A 14,637-nucleotide genomic window follows, 5' to 3' on the forward strand; every position below is an offset into this window, starting at 1 on the left:
GTGCTGGGGAGAAGGTTTACACTGGAACAATAAGCCCAGTGCAGAAGGCCCCATCAGCTTACACGTCACCCTTGACATTGTCCCAATGTCAGGACATGTGCCACTGAAGCCAGCAGGGACATTTAAATCACTAACCCTGACACGCTCATTAGCTCCCATTCACTCACATAATAAAAGCTCACTTTGCATCCACTAGGTGCAAGGTCACTCTCGCAGGGGTCAATCATGTAGAAGATTAAGAAGAAAAATATTGATAAACTTAGTCTCGAGCAATAAGGTCATATGACAGCATATGTCCTCTTCAAATGCAGGGGGCATGGGGGGAGGGGGTCCAAACATGAAAACAGACCATGAAACAAAACCCTTAAAATTTAAAATTTCTGCTAAAGAATCAATCCGGCCTGGGGACGTACCTCAGTTGGCAGAGTGCTTGGCTAACATCCTGGGTTAGTGTCCCAGCCCTACACAGACTAGACTGGTGACACTCTGGCCTTGGCTCTAGAGTGAGCTGGCGAACAGTCTGGGATACAAAACTCATTTTCAAAAGGAATCAGATTTGTTCTCAGTTCTGAGTGGAAAAGAACATTGGTCCCTATCCCCTTTCCACCCAGCTTGGACCCAGAGGACCTGTGACTTACCCATGTCCTCAGGGTAGCAGGGGAAGAAGGGACCTGCCTCTAATCTGTTCAGAACTCCCTAGCCTGTGCTTGAAGCCTTGGTGTATGACCCATGACTGCACCAGAACGTGTCTCAAGCCCCACTAAGCAGAGCTGAACTGTAAGAATGGTAAGACCCCAGAGCTGAACATCCAAATAAACAATTGCAAGTGCTCCATGGGAAGACCCTTACCCTTGAGGCTCAGTGGCGAGCTGTTGCTGGATGTGTTTGTTCCTGCTGCTCTCCAAGCTGTTTGGCCGTGACACTGGGAAGAAACGACTGTATTTAATACAAAGGGTCAGTGACCAGGTAGATCCCAGGTTAACACCATCAAAGTAGTTCTACACCAGTTCAGGCCAGTGTTTCCAGCCAGGAAGGTCTGCAGGATGCGGCATACACTCTGCTGAGGCCACTGGCTTCAGCAACAGAGAGCTAGACACAGCACTCAGCAGGCTAGCCGTAACTGGCAGAGCTGGGTCTCTATTCATTACCAGGTCTAGGTACCTAGTTTCAAACAGTAATAAAACAGGCCACATCACAGAATTCCAGTACAAAAAGTACAAAAAAGGCTCCTCTGGGCAAACCCAGGGTTGGAGCATAGAGACCACCTCTCTTACTGCACAGAACTTTCCGGAACACATGCAAACAGCCCTTTCCAAAACAGCAGTGAGGTACTGTCCATGGCAGCAGGCACACACATGGATGTGCACGCAGCAGTGTGTGTCTGAGCGTCTCCTGTAGGTACTCACAGGATGTCAGGAGCAAAGCGACTGCTCTACATGCTGTTGCTTTTCTTCAGCTCTTTACAGCAACTTGCCTCAAACATTCATCTGTTCTAAAGGGAAAACTCCAGGCTCCCACTAACACAGGTAGAGGGACCCAACCCTTGAGATTGTGAGTGTCAGCCTGGGCCAGTCTGCAGTAATCACCCTGCTTCAGATGCAGAAGGATGGCACATCACTCTTTGCCATGGCTGAACCATCCCTTCTAGAGTCTGAAGACTTCTCCTGGTCAGTCTGCAGCAGCCTGTGCCAGTGTGAGGGGAGCAAACACCTCTGCTGCTGGGCTCCGAACCCCGAGGGACAGGGCCAGTATTCCAACATCTCTAGCTCCGGAGCAAAGTGTGGCTGTGGAGCGGCACTGGGCAAGCCTTCAGAAACACTAGAAGGCCCTTGGTTTGCTGTCCCCAAGGAGCTCAGGTGTCTACACAGGCCTAAGTCCCAAGCGTGGTAGGCTCTGCACAGAGCAGGTACCCAGAACACACTTGTTGGCAGGGTGTTTAGGGATGAGCTGAAGAAGACTTGGAGCTTGGGAACAATATTGGACCAAGACCCTCCGTGGAGGGGCAGCCAGAAACACAGGCTATTCTGTAACAGGCACTGGGTGGCACTAAAGGAAAACATTCATGTTTACTGTTTAATTTTGGTTTTGTTTTGAGTTAGTGCCTTACTAGTTAGTTTAGAGTAGCCTTGAACTCATAACCCTCTGGTCTGAGCCTCCTAAGAGCTGGGATTACAGGCATGAACCACCATGCATGCTCACTCATGTTCATTAAACAATTCTTTTTTGTTCTCTGCTGAACTGAGAAGCTGGAGGAGTCGGGAGGTGTATGAAGAACCCCATGGCCAGGCAATCAGGCACCAAATAGGCCAATGAGTTGGTGTACTTGGAAGGGTCCCTCCTACTACAGGGTCCCCCACTCTGGGTAAAGGCAGAAGGGCTCCTGGGCCAAGAGGCCTCATTAAAGAGTCTGCCTTCACTCACAGAATCATAAATAACTCATGCCAACACTGTCTTACTCTCTGAACAGTGGGCAGGAGACAATGCTGGCTCCCTCGACTACTCCAAGCACATCAGACATAAACTGAACCCATGCAAACCTCCAAGGTTTCCCTTTTAAGGAATTTCTTTCTACCCTTCTAGGGTTTACTTAAAAACAAAACAAACAACAAAAAAGTTTACTTAGTGTGTGTTATGTATGAGAGGGCATGTGCAGAGGTCAGAGGACAACGTGCAGGAGTTGGTTCCCTTCCACCATGTGGGTCCTGTAATTGAATTCTGGCCATCCAGCTCAGTGGCAAGTGCTGTCAGCCACTGAGCCACCCTGCTAGTCCACTGCTTTTTATTTTTTAAAACATTCATTCTTGTTAAACATTTATTTACTTATTCTGTGTGTGTGTGTGTGTGTGTGTGTGTGTGTGTGTGTGTGTGTGTGTGTATGGAAGTCAAGGGGCAAATATAGGACTTGGTTCTCTCCTTCCACCGCATGGGTTATGGGATCAAATTCAGGTTACCAGGCCTGCACTTGGCAAGTGCCCTTACACACTGAGCCAATCTGTCAGCCCCCTAGAGTCACTTTTTAAAAACTGAGAACTGGGCGCTGGAGAGATGGCTGAGCATTTAAGAGCACTGGCTCTTCAGAGGATCCAGGTTCAATTTCCACATGGAGGCTCCTAACCATCTATGACTCCAGTTCCAGAGAACCCGACACTGTCTTCTAGCCTCCAGAGGCACTAGGCAGTAAGTGGTACAGACATATATACAGGAAGTACATGCATGCACATAAAATAAACTTAAAAACTGGGATTCGGGGTGGCAGCTCACTGGTACAGTGCTTATCTTGCCTGTGTGAAGGCTGGGCTCAAGGAAGGAAGGCACATGGGAGGGAGGAAGAAATGACAAGGGAAACCAAAGCAACTCGTGGTTCTGAGAAGCCTGGGAGGCTGTTAGCTGCTCTCTCGTCTGCAGAAACTTACACCATCCCCAGCCAGGGGAGAAGCACGTCTAACACTGAGATTTCACACAACTCAGTATTATCACAGGATCTCCTAAAACATGGTTCCTGCATTGGTCACCAGGACTCCCTGGCACACCTGGAGGTTGCTGTACAGCAAGGCATGCCAAGAGTTTTCTGAACTGGAGGCTTCTAGGGGGACAGTGAATTCCTTACCTGTAGAGGCTGCCCAGTAGCAACTGTGTGAAGAAGCTCCTGGGCAGGGCAGGGAAGGCAGGCTCAGAAAGGCTCCAGCCCGTGCATCCCCACGCCCATGCTAACAATTCCACCCTCACCTCTTCCGTGTTAGGTTTCCACGACATCCACGCTGCTGAGCTTCAACTCAAAGTGCTACTGACAAAAACCCACCTGATACCACACCAGCCACTCACCTGGCTGCCTGGGGTAGGGGCCCTCAGGCTCCATGGAAGGCTCGCAGAGGTTGTCATCTGAATTACTACCTAAGGTGAGAATAAAGTTAATGTGTTGGGGTTCTAGAACACCCACAACCCACAAGGAAAACCCTGGGATTCCTGGCTGCATGACCATCTCGGCCCTTTGTTCAGCTCCCCGAATCAAGGTAATGTCCAAGTCTTGGGTGAGTGAGTGGGTATGGATGGTGCCTTTGCTCATCTGTCTACCTGGGAAGAGGAGATGGGCTAATGCACTGGACTGATTCCATCTACTTTTGGTCACACTTTGTGCCCGTGCAGAAGGGGCAAGGGAGCTCTGGCCTGGGGGCCAGGTAAAGGAGAGGGGTCCAGTGCCCCGGGAGCCCTTCCAATCCCGAAAGCCAGCAGCACCAAAGGCAGAGGGTGTGGCTACAACTGGTCTTCAGAGGCCACAATGCCATGAGGTGGCAGGAGGAAAGGAAAGGAAAAAGACAAATGGGGGACCCAGCACCCAAGGAGAGGGTGAGCAGGCCTAGCACCCTCAGCCCCAACAAGGTATTGGTTGGGGAACCCTCCAGTCAGCCATCAAGAGGCCTCTCCAAGCTTGCCAGTGTCTCTATCTAAGCACTAAATGTGGGGTCGCCTCTGAAAGGACAAGATCTCCATGCTGAAATCAGTTACCTACCCACTGGCAACAACTGTCCAGACTGTGAGCTCAGGGGCCCCATGAGTTTTACTTATAGCATTGAGGCTGTGCAGCGGCTAAGCCTTCCAAGGCTGAGTGTCGGTCTAGCCCCGAAGAAGCAATCATATTCAGTTGTCTTTGTTTTTTTCTTTCTTCTTTTGTATTTTCATCTCTCTTCAACTATATGGATGGCAGTTTTAGGCATTCCTTCCCTTCTGTTTGCCTATTTTAGATTTCAAATGCTTCTCTCTTGCCATCACTTCTTTCATAGCATCCTGTTCTTGTTTCATGAGCACAGTAACTTTTCTTGTCACCGTTAGGCATTGTAACACTTTCATCTCAATGCTTCCAAACACTTCCTGGTTTATGCCAGTGACTTTTGCACTGGCTTTTCCTCTGTTCGGGGCTGCAGGCTCTCCCCGGGTGTCCACAGAATACTTGAAACTCTATAGGTTTTACTTGACATCTGACCAAGCCATTTGGCTGGGAATCTCTTCAGCTAATGAGACCCAAAGACTATTGATTTTGCACCTGAGGGGTGAACACTGGAGTTCTAGTATATCGCACATCTGCAAACTCTTCACTGATGCCGTTGTTTTCAGCATGGGACATTTGTCCTCAGTTCTGTCAACAGACTTCTGGGGTAGAGACCCTCTCATTCATCTTTTCTGGAGAACGTATCTCCTGACTCCAGGGAGTTGCCTGGTATCAGCCCAGCCTCAGTGCCACTAAAGCCTGAATGTTGCTGCTGCTACTGCTGCTGCTGGGTCCTGAGGTTTTTCTCATGGTACTTAGGCCTACTGATGGTTGAATTATTTATCCAAAGTCACTTGGCTGATAAGTAGAGACAGGGCTTGCACCAACTTTGTGATTCAAAATCTTCATCAGTGTTTCCCCTCTGCGAGTACCTTGTTTTTAGAAGGGCTGCAGGCCCAGAGATCATCATCTAGAGGTCTTACTCACCTTTGGTGCGGCCTGGGTGCTTGGGGACTGGGGTGGAGCTGGAAGGGGGTGCCATGGTGGCTGAGGTTGAAAAAGTCCGGGAGCCAGGCTCTGAGGGCCAGGACTTCACAGCTGGGTCGGTGGAGGCATCCGTGCGGTCAACACTGCCTCCTCGAGGGGACCCTCGCTTTGGTTTCTGATCCCCGGGGCCTGGGGCAGAAGACATTGAGAAATGAGGCTGTAAGCCCATGCCAAGGCTGGGCAAGAACATGGAGGTCCAAAGCAGGTGCGGCAGGGCACACAAACCACAGAGACACAAGCTAGACGGCCCCCCAGCTGCGGCTGAGACGAGGCGGCTACCACGAGGCTAGCTCAGGTTCCAGTGTGGGTCACACGGTTAGCATTGGGGGACTGGCAGGGAAGAAACACAACTCAAGAGGAGAGATAAAACGTTAGTGACGAGCCAGAAGTCAGCCTCAGGGTACACTTCCTGTGCTCCTGTCTAGAACCCCAAGTCCTGTCTCAACAGCTCAAATAAGTATCTGCAGATGTCCTGCCAACTGGGATCCTTTGGGTGTCAGAAGGAAGTTCAGGGACAAGCTCACAAGAGTTTATTCTTAGAAACAAAACAAAAACACCCAAAACTTTAATCTCTGCAAGGTGGTTTTCCCCTTGTATCTTGGGCTTTTAAGCAGTGTTAATTTTCTGCTATAAACATATATACCCGTTGAAATTAATAATATGTTTGAAAATCACCCCCTCAAAAATAAAAACAACAAAACCAAAAACAAAACCCCCCTAAATCAACAGAAAACCAAATAGGAGTAAGTGTAGGACCTCCAGACACAGGATGGAAATGAGCAGGGAGAGCTGAGGGCAGTGATGTGGTACTGTGCCTGCATCACATGGGTAAGACCCAGGGTTCGAACCCCAGCCCCTCAAAACAGCCCCAAAGAAACAAAAGAAAAAGACAGGAGCATTCCTGGCAGCTGGCCAGGCCTTCTGTGTAAGGCCTATGCCGTACGCCCAAGTGCCGGCTGCAGCTGGAGCCGCTCTGGTAAAAACTGGACTCTCCAGCCCCTCAACCTCAGGGCTCTTCTGTGTGGTGTCCAGGCCCAGATCTCAGGATCTGAACCGACGGGCAGACTGGCCTTTGATGAGAACCCTGATGAGAAGCAAGAGGCAAGTCTGGGAGAAGGAACAGTGATGGGGCCTTGCCTGTGGGTTAGGTGGAACTGAAGGTCCAGAAGGGAGGTGGCGATGGGCAAGCAGTTAGCATGAACACCAGACAGAGACTAGCACAATTCCAACAGCACGCGGGGAAGACAGGCACACTCTGGGACCAGGCACCACAGTGGCTTGGTGTTCTTAAAGACAGGTTCACAGCTGAAGTCAGCGGCAATGATAACCAACCTTAACGTTGTCATAGTTACAGGTTTGTATGGTCACCTGATTTCTTTTCTTTTCTTTTTTTTTTCTTTCGGTTTTTCGAGACCGGGTTTCTCTGTGTAGCTTTGCACCTTTCCTGGATCTCGCTCTGCAGCCCAGGCTGGCCTCGAACTAAATCCGCCTGCCTCTGCCTCCCGAGTACTGGGATTAAAGGCGTGCGCCACTACTGCTGGTCACCTGATTTCTATGTCCTGACAATAACCTTTCCTTTTTAAGATAAAGTGAACTGCAAACAGTGAGTCATTTTAAGGGAGACTATGTAATAACCATATAGGAGACAGGGGCCATGGCCCAAATCACAGAGCTGTGATGTGAGATGGAACCGTGGACAGTGGTGGTGACCTCTCCAGTCGGCATCTCCCCCTGCTCTGGGTGTGACTTATGTCCTGATATATGCTCTGTCCACTATGGTTTTAATTTCACCATCCACGATGTCAAAGAACCACAACACAGTCATAAAACTTGCCTCTGGCTGGGCAGAATCAGTTCAATTATTCAAAATGCTCAAACAGAGCAGATAATCCTTCAAAACACAGACTAGGGGCTCAGGAGCAGAAGCCAGTAGCTCTGTGTTCTGACAAAGAGCAGGGGACAAAGCTGAGCTGCTTAGAAATAAATCTTTGGAAAGGCTGCTCGCTCGCTCGCCGGTGGGTGTTTCAGGAAGCATAGCGACAACTGGCCACTCCTGCTTTGCACATGGGCACGACAGAAGCTTGCAGATGCAGGGAGGGGGGAGCACAAGGCCTCTTCACTTACTTAGCACGGGTCTCCTGGCCCAGGGATAAGTAAATGCACGGACATCCCGAGGGTCCCCTAAACTGTGCTGTGCTGAAGAATGGTCCAGGGAGCATGTCAACTCATCTTCTATTTTGCGGTCAGGATCCAGGAATGGCTACTGTGTGACTGGGGTGAGGAACCGGGGTCCACTAGGGACCGCGCGGCCTTCAGGGACTAACTTCCTTTGGTTGGTAGCTTGAATTTTAGAAATGAAGGAGGGGACACATGATGCAGACAATGGTAAAGGAGGGGGTCAGAAATCCCCAATGTCTGAGAGACAGACAGACTCGCTGGGAGAGGATGGGATGTCAGAGGAAGACCAGAATCGCAGGCGTTTAGAGAGAGCTGGGTGGGCCGACGGAGACTTGTCTTTATCCTTGCTTTTGCTTCTCAAAAAGGGACTCTTTTTGCGCTGGGATGCTACATGGTTATCATTGTGATAACCCGGAAGAAGAAAAACAAACAAAAAAGAAAAACCAAATGAAGTGAACAATAATCACAAATGAGTCCAGGCTAGCCAAAGGTACTTAGGAAAGCAGAGTCCTGTCCAACCAATCAATACCCAATACCCAGGCCAGAACCATTTACGCTCCGATTCAATTTAATTTTAGTGGCACCCCAGTGCCAACCATTACTCATGATGCGCATCAGGAGAACTATACGCTGCCCCAGGAGCTGCCCGCCCACTGGTTTAGATGATTTTTCAATTTCAGTGTGTTAAATTATTAAATAAGAATGCTTATTAACATGGAAGCCAGCTTCTCTTACTCATTCCTTTTAATGACAGGCTCCCTGACAACTCATTGGACACACCTAATGACATGCTGGCCCACTGTCAGAGCAGTCTACCTGAAGTACTCACCGTAGGCTGTAATTCTAGAATTGCCTCCCTTGACAACATGAGTTTAGAAACACGCAAGTGTCTTTCTCATTTCCCCAACCCCCCAAGACCTGGGGAGATTATTTCCTTTCAGGCCCCCTCCCCCACGTCCTCCACTCCTTGGCCTTTAAAGTGGAGGCACCACAAGGCAGACAATCAATCTTAGCTCCAGACTTCTGCTTTAGGGTTAAAGCCGAAACCAGAATCTCTACTATTTCCTTTGCCACAGCACCACCTAGTGGTCAAATCCCACACCATCGCATAAGGGTCCCAGGTTGGTGACCACACCTGAGTTACTGCGGCAGCGCCAGCTTGGGAGCCAGAGGCTGGGACACCAGGCCTGGATCTCTATTACTATATCGGTTTTAATCCTCAGTGTTACCTTCATGAGTCCATCTTCTAGCAAATAACATAAAAAACATCCACCTCACGGGTTGTGAGGGATTAGAGGAGATAGAAAACACGCAAAGCGGTTCAAAGGGTACTCAGCTCCCAGTGGCAGTTTGGACCAGGTAGACACTCTTTCTCTGAAAGTTTTCTTTCTTGTTTGCCTTTTTGTGACAGGTTTTCTCTGTGTAGCCCTGTGCTGGAACTCCGAGATCCACTTGCCTTTGCCCCTCAAGTGTTAAGACTCAGGGAGTGTGCCACCACGCCAGGGCTTCTGAAAGTCTGCTTAACTCAACTATACTGAGCACAACTAACTCATGCATTCAACTTCAACAACACTATAGGCTGAAATGGGAAATGTTCAAAAATTGCCAGTATGGAAACTGGAAGCCACAAGACCCCTCTCTGGCTATAAGAAATGTTAAGCTAATGTTTAGAGCTAGTTAAGAGCTGGGGTGTGGTGGCTCTCCCCTGTAGTCCCAGGACTCAGGAGGCTGAGGCAGGAGGATTGCCATGAGTTCACAGCCTGTCTGGGTTACAGAACGAGTTTAGACAAGACTGAGCTGCATCATGAGCCCGTTCACCGTTGCCTGGGCACCGGCTCACCTTTCACCTACGCATCCGCATAAAGAACGGAGATGCAGCTGATAGGAGCGTGTATTCGCCTCACAGCTGAAGACCACCTGAGTACTTGGATTGGCCAATGCGACGCAGCCCACAGAGGGCACCTGCTCCTCCTTCTCGGCGTTCCATCAGCCCCTGAGAGCCCTGGCTTCCCTGACATGAGTTCAGAAAATTCCAGTGTCTTTGATAAAATTGAAGTTACTCAGAGTGAAGGTCTGGCATAAGTACCCCCCACCCCCCAAAAAAAGAGTGAAAAGTAAACTTGACCATCTCAAAATGTTTAAGGTAACTTGTATTTCAGACTCTATGATGGTCAGTTTGGATACCATAACATATGAAATTTGGACCTAGCTTTGAAAGTGTTCAGTCACTATAAACCTGGCAGTGACTGTGATAATAATGTCTGTAGCATACCAACCTGCCTTGCCAACCTCTTCCTTTTGTAGGTGTGCACAACAATCCATCTTGCTTTAAAAAAATAAAAAGAAAGAAAAGAGCTGGATGTGGTGGTGCACACCTTTAATCCCACTTGGGAGGCAGAGGCAGGTGGATCTCTGAGTTCAAGGCCAGCCTGGTCTACATAGTGAGTCTCAGGACTACATGGAGAAACCCTGCCTCAAAATAAACAAACAAATAAATAGTTTTTTTTTTTTTTTAAATGTGTATGAGTACTCGCTTGGATGTATCTAACTGCACTGTATGCACACAGTGTCTGTGGAAGCCAGAGAGGGGCATCTAATTCCTGGAGCTGGAGGTAGACAGCTGTGAGCTGCCATGCGGGTACTGGGAATCACACCCATGTGCTCTGCAAGAGCAGCCAGTGCTCCTCACTGCTGAACCGTCCCTCCAGCCCCAACACCCCATCTTCTAGATGAGATTCTGACCGCAAGGGAGTATGCTAAAAGGGCTCAGTGGTGAAGCGCTGGGAAGACCAGAGGCTGCCCTTCACTTCCCGCCCACGGCAGTCATGTGCAGTTCATCTGGCCTGAGATGCTGATGAACTACCACACCGACAACCAGCTCCTGTCGTCCTCAGAGCCCCTGGCCAATTCCAAACACCAACCCTGTGTCCCCCAAGACTACAGGACCCAAGGTTAAATCTGTGTGGGGAATAAACCAAGGTGCTTTTCAAATGATGAGAGACAATAAACAGCCACTCAGGACTTTCTGAAACTGGGCACGTGGAAGGTGTGGTCAATACACGTGTACAGAAAAGAGCTAACCACAACCTTTGACACTTTGGAGGAAACCCCAAACACATCCGCTGCTGTGCCTCTCTAGAGTGCCTGCATCAACTTTGGATGTTCAAATAACCACTCAGCCCATGTAATAAACCGTGCTTCCTATTCTAAGGTAACAACACACCCACAGCAGAGACAGGCTCGGTGGCGTGCCCAGGCAGTGGACACACATACCGCCACGTTCCTATGGAGGCAGGGCACACCCCATCAGTGAATGGCCTCTGTCCTCACTCTGCCACATCTGGCAGCTGCACCTACCTTTTCCCACAGGCCCGTTGTGGGTGTCCCGTTCTTGCGCACAGCTCAAACCAGATGTGGGGTTGTCGGAGTTCTCCGTCTGTGATCTGAGATTCTGGGAGGCAGATGGTGAGGCAGGGTCTGAGGGCTCCAGCTGCCAGGGGGGGCTATCTGTGGTGGATTTTAACCGTTCTCTGGAGCCTTCTTTCTTTGGCTTGATAAATTTGACTAGGGCTTTGGCTCCAATCCAGTGGTTCTTCCTAGTTAGAAGATGTTTAGAAGTCACAACCCATGCTCACAAAGCCAAACAATGGCACTGGGCTGGAGGTGTGGCTCTGTGGCAGCCTAGCATTCACAAGGACCGGAGTTCGATCCCTCAAGAAAAGAGACTGGTATTTATGGACATCATCATGATCTTATTTACACCCCTGAGTCCTGGAACTGAGAAGCCTAACTGTTGGGTACAGGCTATGCCATAGCAGAAGGGTATGTGAGATCAGAAACCCATGCCGGTCTCTTAGAAGAAAAACACTTAAACTGTGCTGTTTGTGCAAGAATGGGGCTGTGCGAACTAGCTGGTTTTTACACCCCCCCCCCCCGAAAGTCATTTTCAGGCATGCTATCTGCTAAAGGTAACCACTCCATGGCTAGTGTTCACTGACTGGCATTCAGCAAGCGCACCAGGGGCACGGGCGTCTGGGTGAAACAGTAGTTAGAAACAGAAGGCATTCTCAGGTACCTGGAGAAGAGCCCCGGCTGCACGCCTCCGGCTCTGGTCTACCTGGCACTCCCACTCCTCACTGTGGCCTCGATTTCCCCACCACACAGAGGACGGAGACTGGGAGTCTCAATGAAGCTCCCTTGAAGGACTCGTGGTGATCTCAACTCCACAGCCTGGCCAAGCCAGTCCATAGGGACCGTCCCCAAGTCTTCAGGCCAGCGACCGAGGTAAGTACAAAGGATGGTGGGCAATCTACAGGTACTGAACTAACCCCACAACCTGGGGCCACTGCTCATGGGGGTAGACACTGCTTGTGAAGCCATCCCTTGTAGACAGTGTGACTACAGAGGCCAATGTGTACACCACATTTGATAACTGTGGGGCCCAGCCAGGCGTTCTGCTCGTGATCCCTTTCCCTCAGAGGACCATGGCGGTGTTGTTCCAACATCACATTAAAACTCTGAGAAGCCAACCATGCCCATATTCATCTTTAATGACTCCGACTCACCTTTCTGCCTCTTATCAGGGCTCATGGGAGAGTCACCCTGGTGTCTCATCAGGACAAGCTGGGGTATAAAGGGTGGGGCTGAGAGCTCTGCTTTGCCATAGGGCAGTGGTTCTCAACCTGTGGGTTGTGACCCCTTTGGATTGCATATCGGATACTTATAATTCTTAACAGTAGCAAAATTACAGCTATGAAGTGGCAACAAAATAATTTTATGATTGGGGGTCATCACAACATGAGGAACTGTATTCAAGGGTCGCAGCATTAGGAAGGTTGAGAACCACTGCCATAGGGGCACCTGTAAGTGGGGGTACAGGGCTGGTCTTGTCCTATGGCTCCCAGGCTGCCTTGTCTCTCAGCTAAGATGGCTATAATCACTGTGTGTCACTAATCTTAGATCCACTCACTTCTTTGGAGCAGGGTCATAGAACTTGTACTGATCCATGATTTTTTCTTCCAGTTTTTCCTTGTGTCTCCGTAAAGCATTTAATTTGTCTCTGTGAACAGAGGGAAATCGATCAATCCAGTTTCAATAAACAAGTGAGTGTACTTAGCAGTCCAATCTAGATCAGAAATCAGTGTCTGGATTCAGACCTGAAGGTGTTCAACTCCCACACTGGTCACTGAATGGGAATTTATGATCAGCAATTCCAGCTATGAATCTAGCTGGCCTTGTTGGCTCACTCCTTTAATCCCAGCACTCAGGAGACAGAGGCAGGTGGGTCTCTCTGAGTTCAAGGCCAGCCTGGTCTACAGAGTGAGTTCCAATATAGTCAAAGCTACAAAGTGAGATCTTATCTCAAATAAATCAAAGCAAAAACCCAGCTATTCATGCTTTTTGAACACCTGGGATCCAGCTAAGTGGGCTTAAGAGGGCAAGTCTCTGACCACCTGAGAACTCATGTGTGGCCAAACTGTGTAGGGCACCGGGCGCCACTGGCCCGAGGCAGACACGCTCTAATACAGCCAGGTCACCAGGCACATCAACACTTGAACACTGAGGCAGCAAAGGCACCTGGGGCCTGGTAATAGCTTGTGAGGCAAACTGCTTTCAGAAGACAAGCAGAGAAGGTAACAGCTGAAGGCCACAGAGTGGGACCTGTGGCAAGCCTGAGCACGCCTTGGGCAGCCAGCCCCAGAAGCGTAACCATGCAGGAAGAAAGCAGCTGGCTATGGCGACCGTTTGAAAAGCCAGGGCTCAGGCGTTGAAGCAAATCTTTGCTTCTAAATGGTGGAAACCAGCTCACACTTTCAACATCACAGTAGCAACGGGCAGCCCCAGGGCCTGTTTCCTGGGGTGTCTGCCATGCTCGCTGAACCCTGTGGTCAGCTGGCTCACAGCCCCCCCAGCTTCCTCATGGGAAAGTGAGGCCCTAGGTGTGGGAGCCCGTTTTCAAGTTCCTCATGGCTTTACCCAGCAGGTCCACATATTGGATGATTAGGACCACGGGCCTGAGTGCAGGTGTCTGAGATGGTCTGCACTTGGCTGTGCTGGGGGAGGAGGTCTTTTGCTCCACCCCCTTGGTGTCTCCATAAATACCCTGGGGCAGAGATAGTTGGGCCCATTGGAAAAGGTTCCAGGCCCTCTCCAGGCTGTCCTGTATTTATCTCCGCATTATAAATCCTTCTATCTAATATTTCCTGCTGCTCACACTCAAGAAAACTCTGGGGAGCTGTGGGGTCGGTGGGTAAACGCCCCACACCTAGGCAGTGACTTGTTCAGGTTACTTCACTGTTGAAGCAGAGGAGGTCCTGTCCATGCTGAAAACTTTCCCAAGAGCCCACTGGAAGGCTGCACTCTGGGAAAAGGCACCAATGGGGTGCACGATGCTTAGAACAAGCTGAGAGGTGTGCCAAGCCACTGGCCTGACACAGACACTCTCTAATGCAAAAGACATCACCAATCATCTCCCGAGGACCAGTCTTCTACGATGTTTCGTTAACACCTGCCCAGCCTCGGCTGGCGACACTACCACATGGATCACAGAGGGTCAGCTTCGGGCAACTGCCACTTAGATCCCAAATTACAGTGTGGGCTTCCACGTCAGTCATCCCGAAGTAGGTGGCAAGCAGATGCATAAGGCAAAGAGGAGGTGCGGAGTTACATCAGAGAGCTGGGAAAACACCAGGGTTCGGTGACCACACCCCTCCATAAACATGCCACTTCCTGCCTTTTTGTTTTGAGATGGGGTCTCTCTGTGTAGCCCTGGCTCTCTTTGAATATGATATGCGGACCAGGCTGCTTTCAAATGACCAGAAATCCACCTGCCTCTGCCTCCTGAGTGCTGGGATTGAAGCTATGCACCACCATGGCTGGCTCTTCTTGTCTTAAGCACGCTCTGGCCAGCAGCACAGGGCTTGGCCGGG

General features: G+C 50.0%; 1 protein-coding gene across 1 annotated transcript in view; it reads right to left on the bottom strand.

Annotated features, from left to right (window-relative positions):
• The window catches only part of Ccdc88c (coiled-coil domain containing 88C), a 123,522-nt gene that overhangs the window by 7,117 nt on the left and 101,768 nt on the right, over positions 1–14,637 (bottom strand). The window contains 6 exon segments of the mRNA XM_036206178.1: positions 850–886; positions 888–922; positions 3,823–3,891; positions 5,471–5,659; positions 11,066–11,304; positions 12,678–12,767. Of these exon segments, the coding sequence (XP_036062071.1) occupies positions 850–886; positions 888–922; positions 3,823–3,891; positions 5,471–5,659; positions 11,066–11,304; positions 12,678–12,767 (659 nt within the window).

The sequence above is a fragment of the Onychomys torridus genome, chromosome 14 (genome assembly GCF_903995425.1).
Source record: "Onychomys torridus chromosome 14, mOncTor1.1, whole genome shotgun sequence".
In the NCBI taxonomy this organism is placed as follows: Eukaryota; Metazoa; Chordata; class Mammalia; order Rodentia; family Cricetidae; genus Onychomys; species Onychomys torridus.